This window comes from Halyomorpha halys, unplaced genomic scaffold, assembly GCF_000696795.3.
Source record: "Halyomorpha halys isolate HHAL.00 unplaced genomic scaffold, Hhal_1.1 Scaffold527.1, whole genome shotgun sequence".
Taxonomy (NCBI): domain Eukaryota; kingdom Metazoa; phylum Arthropoda; class Insecta; order Hemiptera; family Pentatomidae; genus Halyomorpha; species Halyomorpha halys.
In genome coordinates this window covers 528,269-541,942 of record NW_027107993.1, presented here as the reverse complement: position 1 = coordinate 541,942, position 13,674 = coordinate 528,269, and the positions used below count along the sequence as shown (strand labels likewise).

Genomic DNA, 13,674 nt, shown 5'->3' with positions numbered 1-13,674 from the left:
TATACCCCTGTTATTTTACACTTATGTTTTTGTTTTCCTTATGTAACTATGTGTTTGTATCTTTTTTAGCCCTGACGAAGCACTGCAACGTGGGGCGAAACGTTGGCTCATTAAAATAGTATAATTCTACTATTTGAGTTTTTTTGACCGCACCCGGACCATATTCCTTTCATCTTTCCACACGGTCAATCAACATCTTCCAGTATTTTATTAGTTGTTCTTTCCTCCTACTTAATTTAATGATTCCTTTTTTTTATCTTCTTACAATACTTAGACTATACATGTCTTTCAATACTATCGTGTATCTATAATGTTAGTTGTTTTATTATTTTCTAACCATTCTGTAATTCGTTTTATTCATTATGGTTGTTATCTTGTTTGTTCTTAGCCCTGATGAAGGTTTGAAATTCTGGCCAAACCGTTAGTTGAACCCAAATTCACTCCAAATCATCTTCTCATATATATACATATATATAATCCACGGTCCACAATCTACTAATCATTAGAAAATTGTGAAACATATAATAACGAAGCTCACCATCCCTCCACTTCAAATATTGAATGAACTCATTTCAAAACTCGATAATCCATCAGTATTACACCTTCAAAGTGAATGTACATAATGCAGAACTTTAATATAAGATCCTGATAGAAGTTGCATTGTATCTTTTTGCGGCTCTTATCTTCCTACCTCTTTGGCGTACATCATTCAGAGTAAATTGCTCTGAGATTACTGTTTGTCAGTAGTTATTAGAGATGTGACATCGACGACAAACATGTTTTAAAACATCGATGTTGAAAAAAAAAATACATCGATGTTGAAAAAATACATCTATGTTTTTAATATCCATTTCAATAACATAAGGTCTGTTCCAACGACCATGCATGGCGCATTCTTAGTTCCAAAAACCACTTCTGACTGTCCGGAACATAAGTGTTAGTGTAGTAAGTGTTGTTAATTCCAAAAACCCTATACTGCGCATGCTCCGTTAAGTTCTGGATAATCAGAAGTCGTTGGAACAGATCTTATGTTACTGAAATGGGTGTTCAAAAACATCGATGTATTTTGAGCAATGTTTTGAATGGAACGATATTTTAAAATTGAACATTGATATTTTAAAACATCGATGTTTTTGGTTGTCTATGTCATATTCTAAGTTCCAACAACCATTAATGTCTGTCAGGAGAATGCGAAGTAAGTGGTTTCCCCCTCCCAAACCCTATACTACGCATGCTCCGGACAGTCAGAAGTCGTTGGAACAAACCTTTAATTTATTTTTATTCCGTTGCTAGCGTGAAGGTAGGAAATACTTTTTCATCCCACCACATTGTTGATAGGAATCTGTTTATACAGTAATTTATTTTGTTTCTATTAAGTTACTTTTGCAAAAAAAAAAATTAAGACAAACATAAAACATCGATGTTAAAAGAACATCAGCTTCAAAAAAATCGATGTGGCATCCCTAGTAGTTATGTCTTTACGTTTTGTAAATTGTTTACTGCCCAATCTCAACTTATTAATATCTTTTTCATAATGAAACATGGTGTAAGATCCACCCCATCTTACACCATGTTTCATTATAAAACTATTATCTATCAAATAGTCGTAAGAGGAGATAGGGTTTCTCAAAAGAAGAGATGAATAGAATTAACCTATAAGGAATTGAAAGGTTAGAATTTTAATACAGTTTAAAAACATCAAACAAATTCAGAACAATTACATCATATTTTTGCCCCAAATCCTTCATATATAATGCTGGATCTGAACGTTTGCACTTGGTGCAAATACCAGCTCAAATACAAGGTAAGCAAAAAGAAGCAACAAATGTCAAACACAACACGCTGGTGTTGTTCTTTTGAACTTTTTTCGGCTATTTCATTCGATTTACCTTATTTTCACTATAAAAAGGAACAAAATAAAGGTAGTTGGCATGAAAGGAAACATCATGAATGTAGGTTGTAAATGATAACAATTCATATAAATAGTACTACATAACCTATAAAGTCAACCTCCGTTCTGGAATTTTTATTATAAACATTTTAATTTAAATACCTAGACATATAATGTCTTCATAAATATACATTTGTGCTATATTAAATATAAAAATAGATTACTAAAGATAATTAACAAGATTTGAAATAATGTATTTACACCGAATCGATAGAATTTTAAAATATGCAATTGTAAGCAAACTGTTAATAATCGAATCCAAAGATTGGGGGAATTCTTCAATTAACTAAAAAATGGAAAGCACTAATATTTATCTGTTGGCAGTTCAAAACAATGGTAACTGAACACAAACATAGACAGGATTCAATTTCGGACGCAGTCTAACCTAACACAAAGGGAAGTATTATAAAGTGGAAATAATTACCTCATCCATCAATTTAGGCTCGGCAAACTGACGCCACATCGAGATTAGGAAACGATTCACAAAATAAATTAACTAACAAAATTTCAAATGTTATAGACCGGTAAGTCAAAACATTATCTATAGTACAGTCATGTGTAATTATCAAAATATAATTCGAATGATATAATTTTCAACAGCGTGCAAATTTGGATTTTTCGATATGAGTGCCCTTCGAAGAATAATATATTGAAAACAGTTCGTTTCAATTGAATTTTTTTTTCAGTTTGCTCTACAGAGATCTTTGGCCGCCCGAACAAGCCTTCTCCACGCATACTAATCTTGGGCTACTGCTTTACAGTTTTCTGCATGCAGCTATTTCACATCTTTGTTTATTCTGCCAACTATATTGGAATTCATCGCTGAAAAAAATTGAGTAAAACACTGTACACATATTCAGTAATCAATCATCTTCATATTTCAATAGAGTTCTTGGAAACAAGAAGTATAAATATGATTGATAACAGTGATTGATCAATAGAATACGGCTGGGAGTAAGAACGACAAACTTTTGATAACAACACTTCTTTTAAAACGAATGAACTGTTGTTCGAAACGAATAACAACTGTTATTTTTATTTCGTTCCTCAATCGGCCTCTAGTAGGGTTTGCGTCAAGTGACAAGCGTGGAGATAGATCATGCAGCTATATAAAACTAACAATAATAGGGGTATTCATGATCTTTAGTTTAACATGTTAAAGCGTGTTAAATGGGAAAACTTATGATAAATGTAGAAATATTTCCTTCTTTTACCAAGTTAAAACGATGTAACATATAACATAGTTGAGAGTCTATTACTAGGTCTCTTAAATGGAGAATGACGTCACGAAACAGACCAGCTGATCTTGTCACCGTTTTATTTATTTGTTGTCGTGTTAGGTTACTTGCTCGTAGTTTGTGTTTTGTTTTTCTTTTGTCTTGGGTTTTGGATATTTTAAAAAAGACAATCAGTAGCCAAACTTTTCACTTCTACTTTTCACTTCTTTTAGGCATGTTGTAATAAATTACTGTAATGACGTTTTGGAAGAAAAGGTTACTAAACAAGTAGCTCAGAAAATCCGCTAGGAGCTCTTATGCATTTATCATTAAACATGACTTTAGATATGGCTCCTCACAATCCTATACTTATAACATATAACATGGTAAAATATTTTACATTTAACACAATATCATGAATATCCCTAGTGTCGTAAGTTTCGGGTTTTTTTTTCGTTATACGTGAACAGTGAAAGTAATGTTCTGTTTTGTTTACTAATTATTACGTTAATTCTTTTGTTATCTTTAGTTTTTCTTTTTGTTAATTATGACTGTACTAATAGTTAAACTGCAAGTCAACTATTTATGTTTCATTTTTCGTATTATATTATAAAACTTTCGATTTCATGTCCATTGTTAAAAGCCCAAAAACTGCACAAAGAGTGAAATTTGGGACTATTGTACAAAAATAATTTTTTATTTATTTAATGATATTTGCAAGTGTATTTACATAAAAATACATCCAGTAAATTTGATGTAAGATCATGATGATATGATACAAGCCTCTAGAGAAACTATCCATTGGTAGGATTCTAATAATATTTCTACATTAGAAAGTCTCGAGACCATTTTCTTTTTAGGCGCCTCGGAGGATTGTAAGGAATGGAAGAGGAAGCAAGGTCAGAAACTAGTGCGTTTGGGTGGTTATGGAGTTTATAATGGATATCTAGTTCTGGCTAGATCGGTTACTTATGGTATACATTAAGGTATTTATGGATGATTTTATTTGTGACAAAGTAAGGAGCATTAAGGATTTTACGAAGAATTTCGGATTGCAAGGATTGGATATGAGAGGAATCCGAAGGTTTAGTGGAGCCCCAAAGCTCAACTCCGTTTGTCCAGATAGGTCTTATTACAGTCATGTAGATCAGTCTTTTATAATGGATTGGAAGCTTAGACCGTTCGTCTAATAAGTGCTGTAATAGTCGGAAATGACGTGCAATTTCAGTCTTGTGTGAGGATTCCAAGTTAGTCGTTTGTCCAGATGCAGTCCAAAGTAGCGGATCTGTTCCACAAGGATAAGAGCAACATTAAAGTATACTGTAGGGCAATCGGTAGGTTTACGACGAAGAGTAAAGGTGATTTGATGGGATTTGTTGGGATTCATTTTTAATGGGTTATTATTAACTTTGAGCATTTTACAAAAATAGATGATGAAAGGGCATCTTGCAACTTCCACATACAATCTTGTCCATATTACGACCTCTCCTTTTCCGCAAGAATAAGGTGAGAGAGTGTGAATAGGGAAAGAGGCATGCGACAAACGTATTGAGCAGACATGGCTTAAGTGCTCTGTTTAAAAAATTATTGGATATAGGAAGGTCAACTGCTTCAGTTGCAGAAACTCACTTTTCCCCAAATACAATCAGTCTCGAGATAATTTCTTTGAGAGCTGATAACCCACCTATCAGCTGTTCAGTTGCTAAGTGTTACCGAGATGATGATGCTCATCGCGGCCTTATTGTATGTAGGAGTCGCCTCCGGTGCGATCATCAATATAGACCACCAAGTCGATACTGAACTGGAAGCCCTCAACTTGTTCAACAAATTCAACAACGACACAATACTTTCCATACCAGGCGACACCATTAACGAAAATGTAAGCCACACTAGACTTTAAGGTAATATTCATTATAGATTGTCTCTGTTAGACATTTCCACTGTGAATACCATTCAGGAAAACTCGAAATCAGTCATTTCCTATCGATGGTACCTCGATTATAGAAATTAAATTGAAAATTCGATTTTGGTAAAACACTTTTTTTAGAAATTATTTACAAAATACTATTAAAACTGTTTCATTATCTTGGTTCTAGTATATAATTGAACTATTGTGTAATTGATCGCACATTAACTAACATCTGCTCGGTTGAGTTGGACAACATAAGAAGGCAAATACTCCTTAGAGAGGGGGAGATTCCTTATCTCTAAAGGAAGTCGAGTCTACTCGTGTCAGCAAATTGTTTAAATGCAACTGATAAACTAGTTGCAAACAAATTAATGATTGCCACTATACCCAACAATTATCGACCGATGTTCTAATATATTATTCAGATATAAAGTGACGACATTGAAATAATTTTAACCTCCTCTCCCACGCCACAATATTTCATTTTACTTAAAATGACACCTAAAAAAAACTGAATGAATAGACCCCCATTTAACCGAAAATAATGAGATTTCTTAAATTAAATCAGTACTTCTACATCCCATGGAGGGTCAGGAGTGCAGTACTTTGTAAGGAAGTTACTAAACCAACGATTGTGGTCAGGTCTCGACCATCAGATTTTTACTGAATTAAGGATTCTCACTTTATGAGGCTGGGTGGACCCGGAGGGCTCCCGAACCCACAGAGCTGACTCAACGGCTACAGGTAACAGATAATGATCTGCCACAGCCTGATTCGAACCCGGGTCCTGTGAGTCAGAAGCCCATTGCTTTACCCATGAGCTACCCACTCCCAATTTTAAGAAAATATTACAAGTAATTCAGATATTCATAATCGATAGTTGAATATAGATGTCGAAATAAAATTTAAATATTTTATTTTAAAAATTCCCTAAAATATCAAAGTTTTCACTAATGAAATATCCGATATCTTCTTTTATTATTGCTGCCGAATTTTGATATCCATATCAAACAGAAATATTATAAGTTTTGACTTTGAGAATATTGATATTTTAATTGGATATTATGATCCTGGCTTGATGGATATTAGGATGATATGGATAGAATCGTAAGCCTTTTTGAAATTTATATAAGCTGATGAACTACTCCGTTGTATTCCAACTTTTTCTGTAATATTTGACGTAATGCAAAAATTTGATCAATAGCTGAATGATTTCGTCCAAAACCACATTGGTAATATCCTATCATTTCTTCAATGAATTCCGTAATTCGACTAGTTAACATTTTATGGATCCGCTCGTTACTAAGCCCTACAACCTTACACGCCCATCTTATACGCCGCAATGCTATAACTTGAATTATATTTACCACGTGTAGGTCCCTTAATTCAACGTTGTGTAATCTTCTAAATTCTCCCGTTAATTCATCCTTTATCGGTCCGAATATTTTGCATAATACTTTATTTTCGAAAACCTTAAAACGCTGTTCATCTCTTGGTCATACATAAATAATAAAAAATTAAAATTATGTGAAAAGTAAGAAAGGAAACTATAATAGTGAGGAGAAAACACAATTAAATATAAAAGTACCTCTACTCGTTTGTCAAACTCACGCAAGCGCAAGTGTGGGGATGAGTTATTTGGATTGACTGGTCAAGGTTGGGCTGAGTTTGAGGCCGACTCTTAGCTGCATCCTCACTTTTGTTTTAAGTGAAGAATTTCCCCAACCTTTGAATTCAATAATTAACTCTAGTTTAAGATTGTACCAATTTGGTGTAAATAATTTATTTCAAGTCTTCTTTAATAATCTTAGAGGTTTGACACAGCACAAATATAAGTTAATACAGTCATTGTGTGTCGGATTAATTCAATGAACAAATATCTTTGTATACAAAAGTCACAAGAACATACAAGCGTATTAATATCGACGTTTCTCAAGTGTGTTGATTAAGTTATGTGGTTTGACTGGTACAAGTTGGCCTGAATTTGCGGCCGACCAGTTGTGTGTCGGTTTTTAGCCACAAATCAAAGTGCACTTGTGCTGCATCTACAGGTTTGTTTTCAGTTTGCATTGCTTTAAAACTGCCAACTGATGAATATTTGTCCTCTCCGTGTTTTAATTAGTTAAAGAATTTCCCCGAACTTTAAATTTAACAATTAACTCTTGTTTACGATTGTACATCTTAAAATCTTAACATCTAGAAGGAGTGTAGAATTTATAGGTTATGTAGTACTGTTTATATTAATATGTATCATCAACTACCTACACTGTTGATATTTTAATAATACGTTTAATTTTCATTTTGGTAAATCCAGTGTAATGAACAAAACAAGCACTTGGATACCGACGTTTGTTGCTTCCTTTGTTTACCAAGCTTCTTCTTAGATTTGCTCTTAGATTTGCGGCAAGTGACAAAAGTGTAGATCCATCATTAAACATGTGTAAAAGTCTTGGATTTGTGGCAAGTGGCAATCGTCTAAATCCAGCTTTAAGCATTTGTAGGTTTTGCGTCAAGTGACAAGCGTGGAGATAGAGCATACAGTTATATAAAACTAACAATAATAGGGGTATTCATGATCTTTAGTTTAACATGTTAAAGGGTGTTAAATGGAAAAACTCATGTTAAGTGGAGAAATATTACCTTCTTTTACCATGTTAAAACGATATAACATATAACATGGTTGAGAGTCTGTTACATGGAGAATAACGTCACACAACAGACCAGCTGAGCTCGTCACCGTTTTTTTTGTTGCCATATTGGGTTACTTACTCGTAGTTTGTGTTTTGATTGTCTTAGTAATGTTTGGGACATTTTAAAACAAGACAATCAGTAGCCAAAATTTCACGCTTCTACTTCTCACTTACTTTAGGTATGTTGTAATAAATTACTGTATTCCAAACTTAGAAATAAACAATAACAAGAAGTTTGGAAAGGAAAGGTTATAAAACAAGTTGCTCAGAAAATCCGCCAGGAGCTCTTATGCATTTAACATGACTTTAAATAGGGCTGCTCACAATCCTATACTTATGACATTTAACATGGTAAAACATTTTACATTTAACAGATCATGAATACCCCTAATATCGATGAATATGAACTAGCTATAGAGAGCATAAGTTCATATAGTATGAAGGAAATTATGTTAGTCTTTTTAACTCATATTAATCCATATTATTGTTAGTATTAATACCCTTTTTGGCTTATATAACTTTATATTTTAGTTATTTTATTAAATATTTTCAAGCTTTTTACTGTATCTTTTATTTTAGTTGTCTTCCTATTTATTAACGTGATTTTCATTTTTTTTTTTTTTTTTTTTTTTTTTTTTTTTTTTTTTTTTTTTTTTTTTTTTTTTTTTTTTTCTGTTTTTTTTTTTTTTTTTTTTTTTTTTTGTCTTCTTTTTTTACTGTTTCTAATAATCTTTTTCTTGTTATATTATTCTAACATGGTCATCTTGTTTGTACTTGGCCTTGTTTAGTAAAAGAACCAGGGTGAAAAAAGTCAATAATTTCGCCCCAATATTTCGCTTTTATTACTCTAATTAAAATTGTGTATAATTACTAGTCCAATTTGATGAGTCTGCCAAGTATAAGTAGAGGGAATATAAAAAAAGGTGACTGTTTTAAAATGTTAAAAAAAATAATTTTTCATTAAAACTAACAACACTAGAAAATCTAAGAGAACATCATTTGATGTATTTGCTAAGAAATGAACCCTAATAGAGCTATTTATGTCCAATAGTTCCCTAGCTTTTTAAATTGCAACACTTCATATAAAAAAAAAATTGCAACATTCAGAAAAATCAGTAGTTGGTGAATTTTTTTTTGAGAAATCTATATCCCAAAAACTATTTGACTTACAGATGTTTATTAACACTCAAATTAAAGCTAGTTTAATTGGCTGTAAGGTAGTTTATTACACTTATCTTCGTAGGAGTTGTAAAATAAATTGATTTATTGTTGTTCGGACAAAATTTCATATGCGAATATCATAAAAAAATTCTACCCTTATGAAGATACATAACATAAACTACTTTATAATAAGATTAATTACATTTATTTTGAGTGCTGGGAGACAATTGTACTATGGGATGGAATATTGATATCGATATTATCGAAATATCGATATTTTGTCTCCGATGTCCGATATTTTGATATCGATATCCAGTAACCGCTAATATCGGAATATCGGTTTCTAAAAAAATTACAATTATTTATTTCTCACATTAGCAATAATATTCCGATATTGTATTATCAAAAGATCGATATATTTTTTCAACAGTTTAAAATACATTCAATCTTTAATAATGTTATTAATATCTATATCGATAATTGAAACAATATTCTAATATTATTTTATTGAAATATCTATATTTTGCTTAAAAATACTAGACAAATTTAAAGTGAAATATCGATATTTGGTTTCAATAATTTAATATCCATTTCGATATTCAATATATTTAATAATATCGATATGGAAGATTCTCAACAAGGTATTTCAATATTTCGTTTTGAAAATTTCATATTCATTTCTGTATTTAACATTGTTGATAATATCGATATCAATATTTAGAAAAATTTTTAATAGAAATATCGATAATTGGTTTAATAAGATTAAGAAAATTTTATAAAAAGCATTAAAATAGTTTTTCGATATTTTAAAGTTATAAATTTAAGTTTCTTTTGATAATTTACATTGTTATTAATATCGATATAAAATAATAGAAAAGATATTTCGATATCTTTTCATCTAAATATCGATATTTGGTTTAAAAAGATTAAGAAAATTTTATAAAAGCTTAAAAATAGTTTTTCGATATTTTAAATTGATAAATTCAAGTTCATTCGATAATTTACATTGTTATTAATATCGATATAAAATATTAGAAAAGATATTTTGATATTTAATTTTATAGAAATATCGATATTTTATGAAACAAAACTATAACATTTTATGAAGAGCTAAAATAAGGTATTTTATTTTTACGATTTCATGTCCATTTAGGTATTTAACATTGTTGATAATAACGATATCGATATTTCGATAAAGAAATGTCGGAATATTGTTGATTGTTTTCCTTATCGATATCACAACAGTGTAAAATATCGAAATAAATATGTAATTATAAAAATAAAATATCGATATTCCTATTTTAAAATCTCTATAAGGAAGTAAAATCTCTATATGTTATTTTAGTCATTTTAAACAATATTTCGAGAAAATAATAACGGAATATTGTTCTTATATACCATATCGAATTCACAACATTAGATAATATCGAAATAAATATGTAATATCAAAATAAAATATCGATATTCCTATTTTAAAATTGCTATATGTTATTTTTAGTCTTTTTAAACAAAATATCGATATTTCAATAAAATAATATCGGAATATTGTTGCTAATATTCCATATCGATATTACAACAATGTAAAATATCGAAAAAATATGTAATTATATAAATAAAATATCGATATTCCTATTTTAAAATCTCTATATGTTATATTAACAAAATATCGATATTTCGATAAAGTAATGTCGGAATATTCTTGCTAATATTCCATATCGAGATTAGAATCGTGTAAAATATCGAAATAAATATGTAATATCAAAATAAAATATCCATATATTTATAAAATAAAATATTCTTATTTTAAAATCACTATACAATTTTCTAATTATTTTAAACAAAATATCGATATTTCGATAAAGAAATGTTGGAATACTGTTCATTATTTTCCATATCGATATTATCACAGTGTAAAATATCGAAATAAATATGTATTTATCAAAATAAAATATCGATATTCCTATTTTAAAATCTCTATATGTTATTTCAGTCATTTTGAACAAAATATCGACATTTCGATAAAACAATATCGTAATATTGTTTTTATATACCATATAGATATTACAACAATGTGAAATATCGAAAAAAATATGTAATTATCTCAATAAAATGTCGATATTCCTATTTTAAAATCTCTATTTAATATTTTAGTCATTTTCAGCAAAATATCGATATTTTGATAAAATAATATCGGAATACTGTTGGTTAAATTCCACATCGATATTACAACAGTGTAAAATATCGAAATAAATATGCAATATGAAAATAAAATATCGATATTCCATTTTTAATTATTCTATACAATGTTCTAGTCTTTTAAAACAAAATATCGATATTTGGATAAAATAATATCGGAATATTGATGCTCATATTCCCTATCGATTACAACAAAAGGAAATATCGAAATAAATATGAACTTATCAAAATAAAACATCGATATTCTATTTTAAATATTCTTCAATAAAACAATTATATTTTAGTTTATATTTGTTATGTTTATGATATGGTTGTCGTGGTGTTCATATAAGTCTTCATATGTCTTGCTATGTTATCATTTTATAATTATTATTACTTTAATTCGTTAAATTTTCGATATCGATATTTCGATATTTTAAAATATCGATATTTTACTCCCGATATTATATCGATATCCATATTGCTATCCGATATCGATAACGATATTTTTCTTTCGATATCCCATCCCTAATTTGTACGTCTTATGGTTCCTGAGATATACTTTTTCGAAAATCAAGAATTTTATCCGAACATCTAGATATTAACATTTTGTGAATTTATTTTGTCAAATATCATAAAATCTACTACTCCTACGAAGATAAATGTTATAAACTACATTATAGTAAATTCAACTAGCTCTAATTTGAGTGCTAATTAGACATATACGTCTTATGGTTCATGATATGTAGATTTCTCAAAATAAATTCACAAACTACTGATTTTTCTGATTTGTTTTGGAAATGTTGCAATTTAAAAAGCTATATCTCTGGAACTATTGAACGTAAATAGCTCTATTAGGGTTTATGTTTTAGTAGATCTACTCTACTTTAAATGATGTTCTCTTAGGTGTTCTAATGTTGTTGGAGTTTTAAAGATACAGAGCTCTGAATGAAAAATTGATTTTTTTTAACGTTTTGAAACAGCCACTATTTTGTATTTCCCTAACTACAGTTGGCAGACTCATCAGTTTTGGCTAGTAATTATACATAGTTTTCATTAATGTAATCAATCCAAAATTGGGGTGAAATAACTTTCTTTTTTCTTCTCTTGGGCTCTTTTACTAGAAGAAGGTCCGATATTTAGGCTGAAACGATGTCTACATAAGTATCACTGAGTGTTTTTCACTTCTGACTACACTTCCCCACTACCATATTCTCCTTATATTCGTAATGGCTAAAAATAAAAAAAAAAGTTAATTATTTTGAGATTCGTCTCAGATAAGTTGGTACTTAAAGATAAAAACTAGTTATAACACTTAAGAGACATTACTTGATCAAACACTTGTTCGTTTTTCCAACAGGTATCCTACAGCAATGGGTATCTTAGCAGTTGGGGCACACTTCAGAGAACAGCCCACTGTTCTCTGTACAAATCGCAGGACAGCGATCACCTCTCTTACGACCTCCACATCGGCCTCAAGTTCTTCGCTACACTCTTTGGGAAAATCGACATCGGCAACAGAGATACCGCAGGCTACTTTCAGATAGACGACAACTCAGTGCACTTCGGGATCTCCTTCACAAACCAAACAGTTTGCACTGTTGCACTCTACGCTCTGGCGATAGAGAGGTTTGAAAAAGTCAAGTTCAGCGTTTCCAACGGTGAATTTGAAAAGTTCGACTTTGAAAGTTTCTTTAAAACGGAGGTCTTCAAAAAAGTGAATTGGATACTTGCCACATTAACGCCTACTGTTCAGACCTTCTTCCAGAAAGGCTTGTGCAACAATAGATCCAATGGTCACAACCACTCACTCAAAAGAATACTCATTTTGATCCAAAATTTATTCACCAAGTTCTAAGAATTAAAAAAATTTTTTTTAAAACAAATTAAGTGGTTTATTCTATCGAAACCTTAAGAATTATTTAAATTGCTCAACTCAATTGTATTTTCAAGCATTTATATATATAAATAGTTGACCGTATAACTTGAAATATGAAGATGGTCAGGGTTGCGGTCAAAGAGAACAAAATAGTTTTCAACTATTTATTGTCCGACGTTTCGCCTCACTTTGCAGGCCTAAAATTATACAAAAAACAACAATAAGATACAAAAAGGTAAATTAAGGTAGGATAAATATTATGTAAAATATAAGTGAAAAGAAAATTATATATAAATAAAAGGAAGGAAGATATAAAATAGTATTAATATAAAATAAATTTGAATAAACAATGATAAGAACAAAAAATTATGTAAACTATACGGTTAAAAAAGTACAGGAGACGCATATAAAACGAAACAACAGAAAAGTAGATGTGGGAACACAAATTTTAAATACAAACAGACGGAAAATGAAGAAGAGAGTTGAGATTAAATTTTTTTAATCTCAACTTCCTTAATTTACTTTTTGTATCTCATTGTTGTAATGTTCTTAGTTGTTTTTGTATTTTTTTATCCCAGCAAAGTAGGGCGAAACGTCGGACAATAAATAGTTGAAAACTATTTTGTTCTTTTTGACCGCAACCCTGACCATCTTCTTCATATTTTTTTTTTTTTTTAATGATTACAGAAACA

General features: G+C 30.2%; 1 protein-coding gene and 1 long non-coding RNA gene across 7 annotated transcripts in view; one reads left to right on the top strand and one right to left on the bottom strand.

The window, feature by feature from the left end:
• The window catches only part of LOC106683919 (ankyrin repeat and protein kinase domain-containing protein 1), a 32,008-nt gene extending 29,451 nt beyond the window's left edge, over positions 1 to 2,557 (bottom strand). For 2 of the 6 annotated variants that reach the window (XM_014425684.2, XM_014425685.2), the window contains exon 1: positions 2,376 to 2,548. Coding sequence is in view for 3 of the 6 variants with exons in the window: in XM_014425681.2 (XP_014281167.1) it covers positions 2,376 to 2,414 (39 nt within the window). In the remaining 3 variants the exon portion in view is untranslated. Of the gene's footprint in view, positions 1 to 2,375 lie in introns of all 6 variants that reach the window. The other 4 variants (XM_014425681.2, XM_024361628.2, XM_014425682.2 and 1 more) reach the window with 4 other exon arrangements.
• Positions 2,558 to 4,732: 2,175 nt separating this feature from the next.
• On the top strand, positions 4,733 to 12,989 carry LOC106683911 (uncharacterized). The gene is made up of 2 exons (XR_010843150.1): positions 4,733 to 5,047; positions 12,464 to 12,989. It is a non-coding gene; the product is annotated as an uncharacterized lncRNA (long non-coding RNA).
• Positions 12,990 to 13,674: the final 685 nt, after the last annotated feature.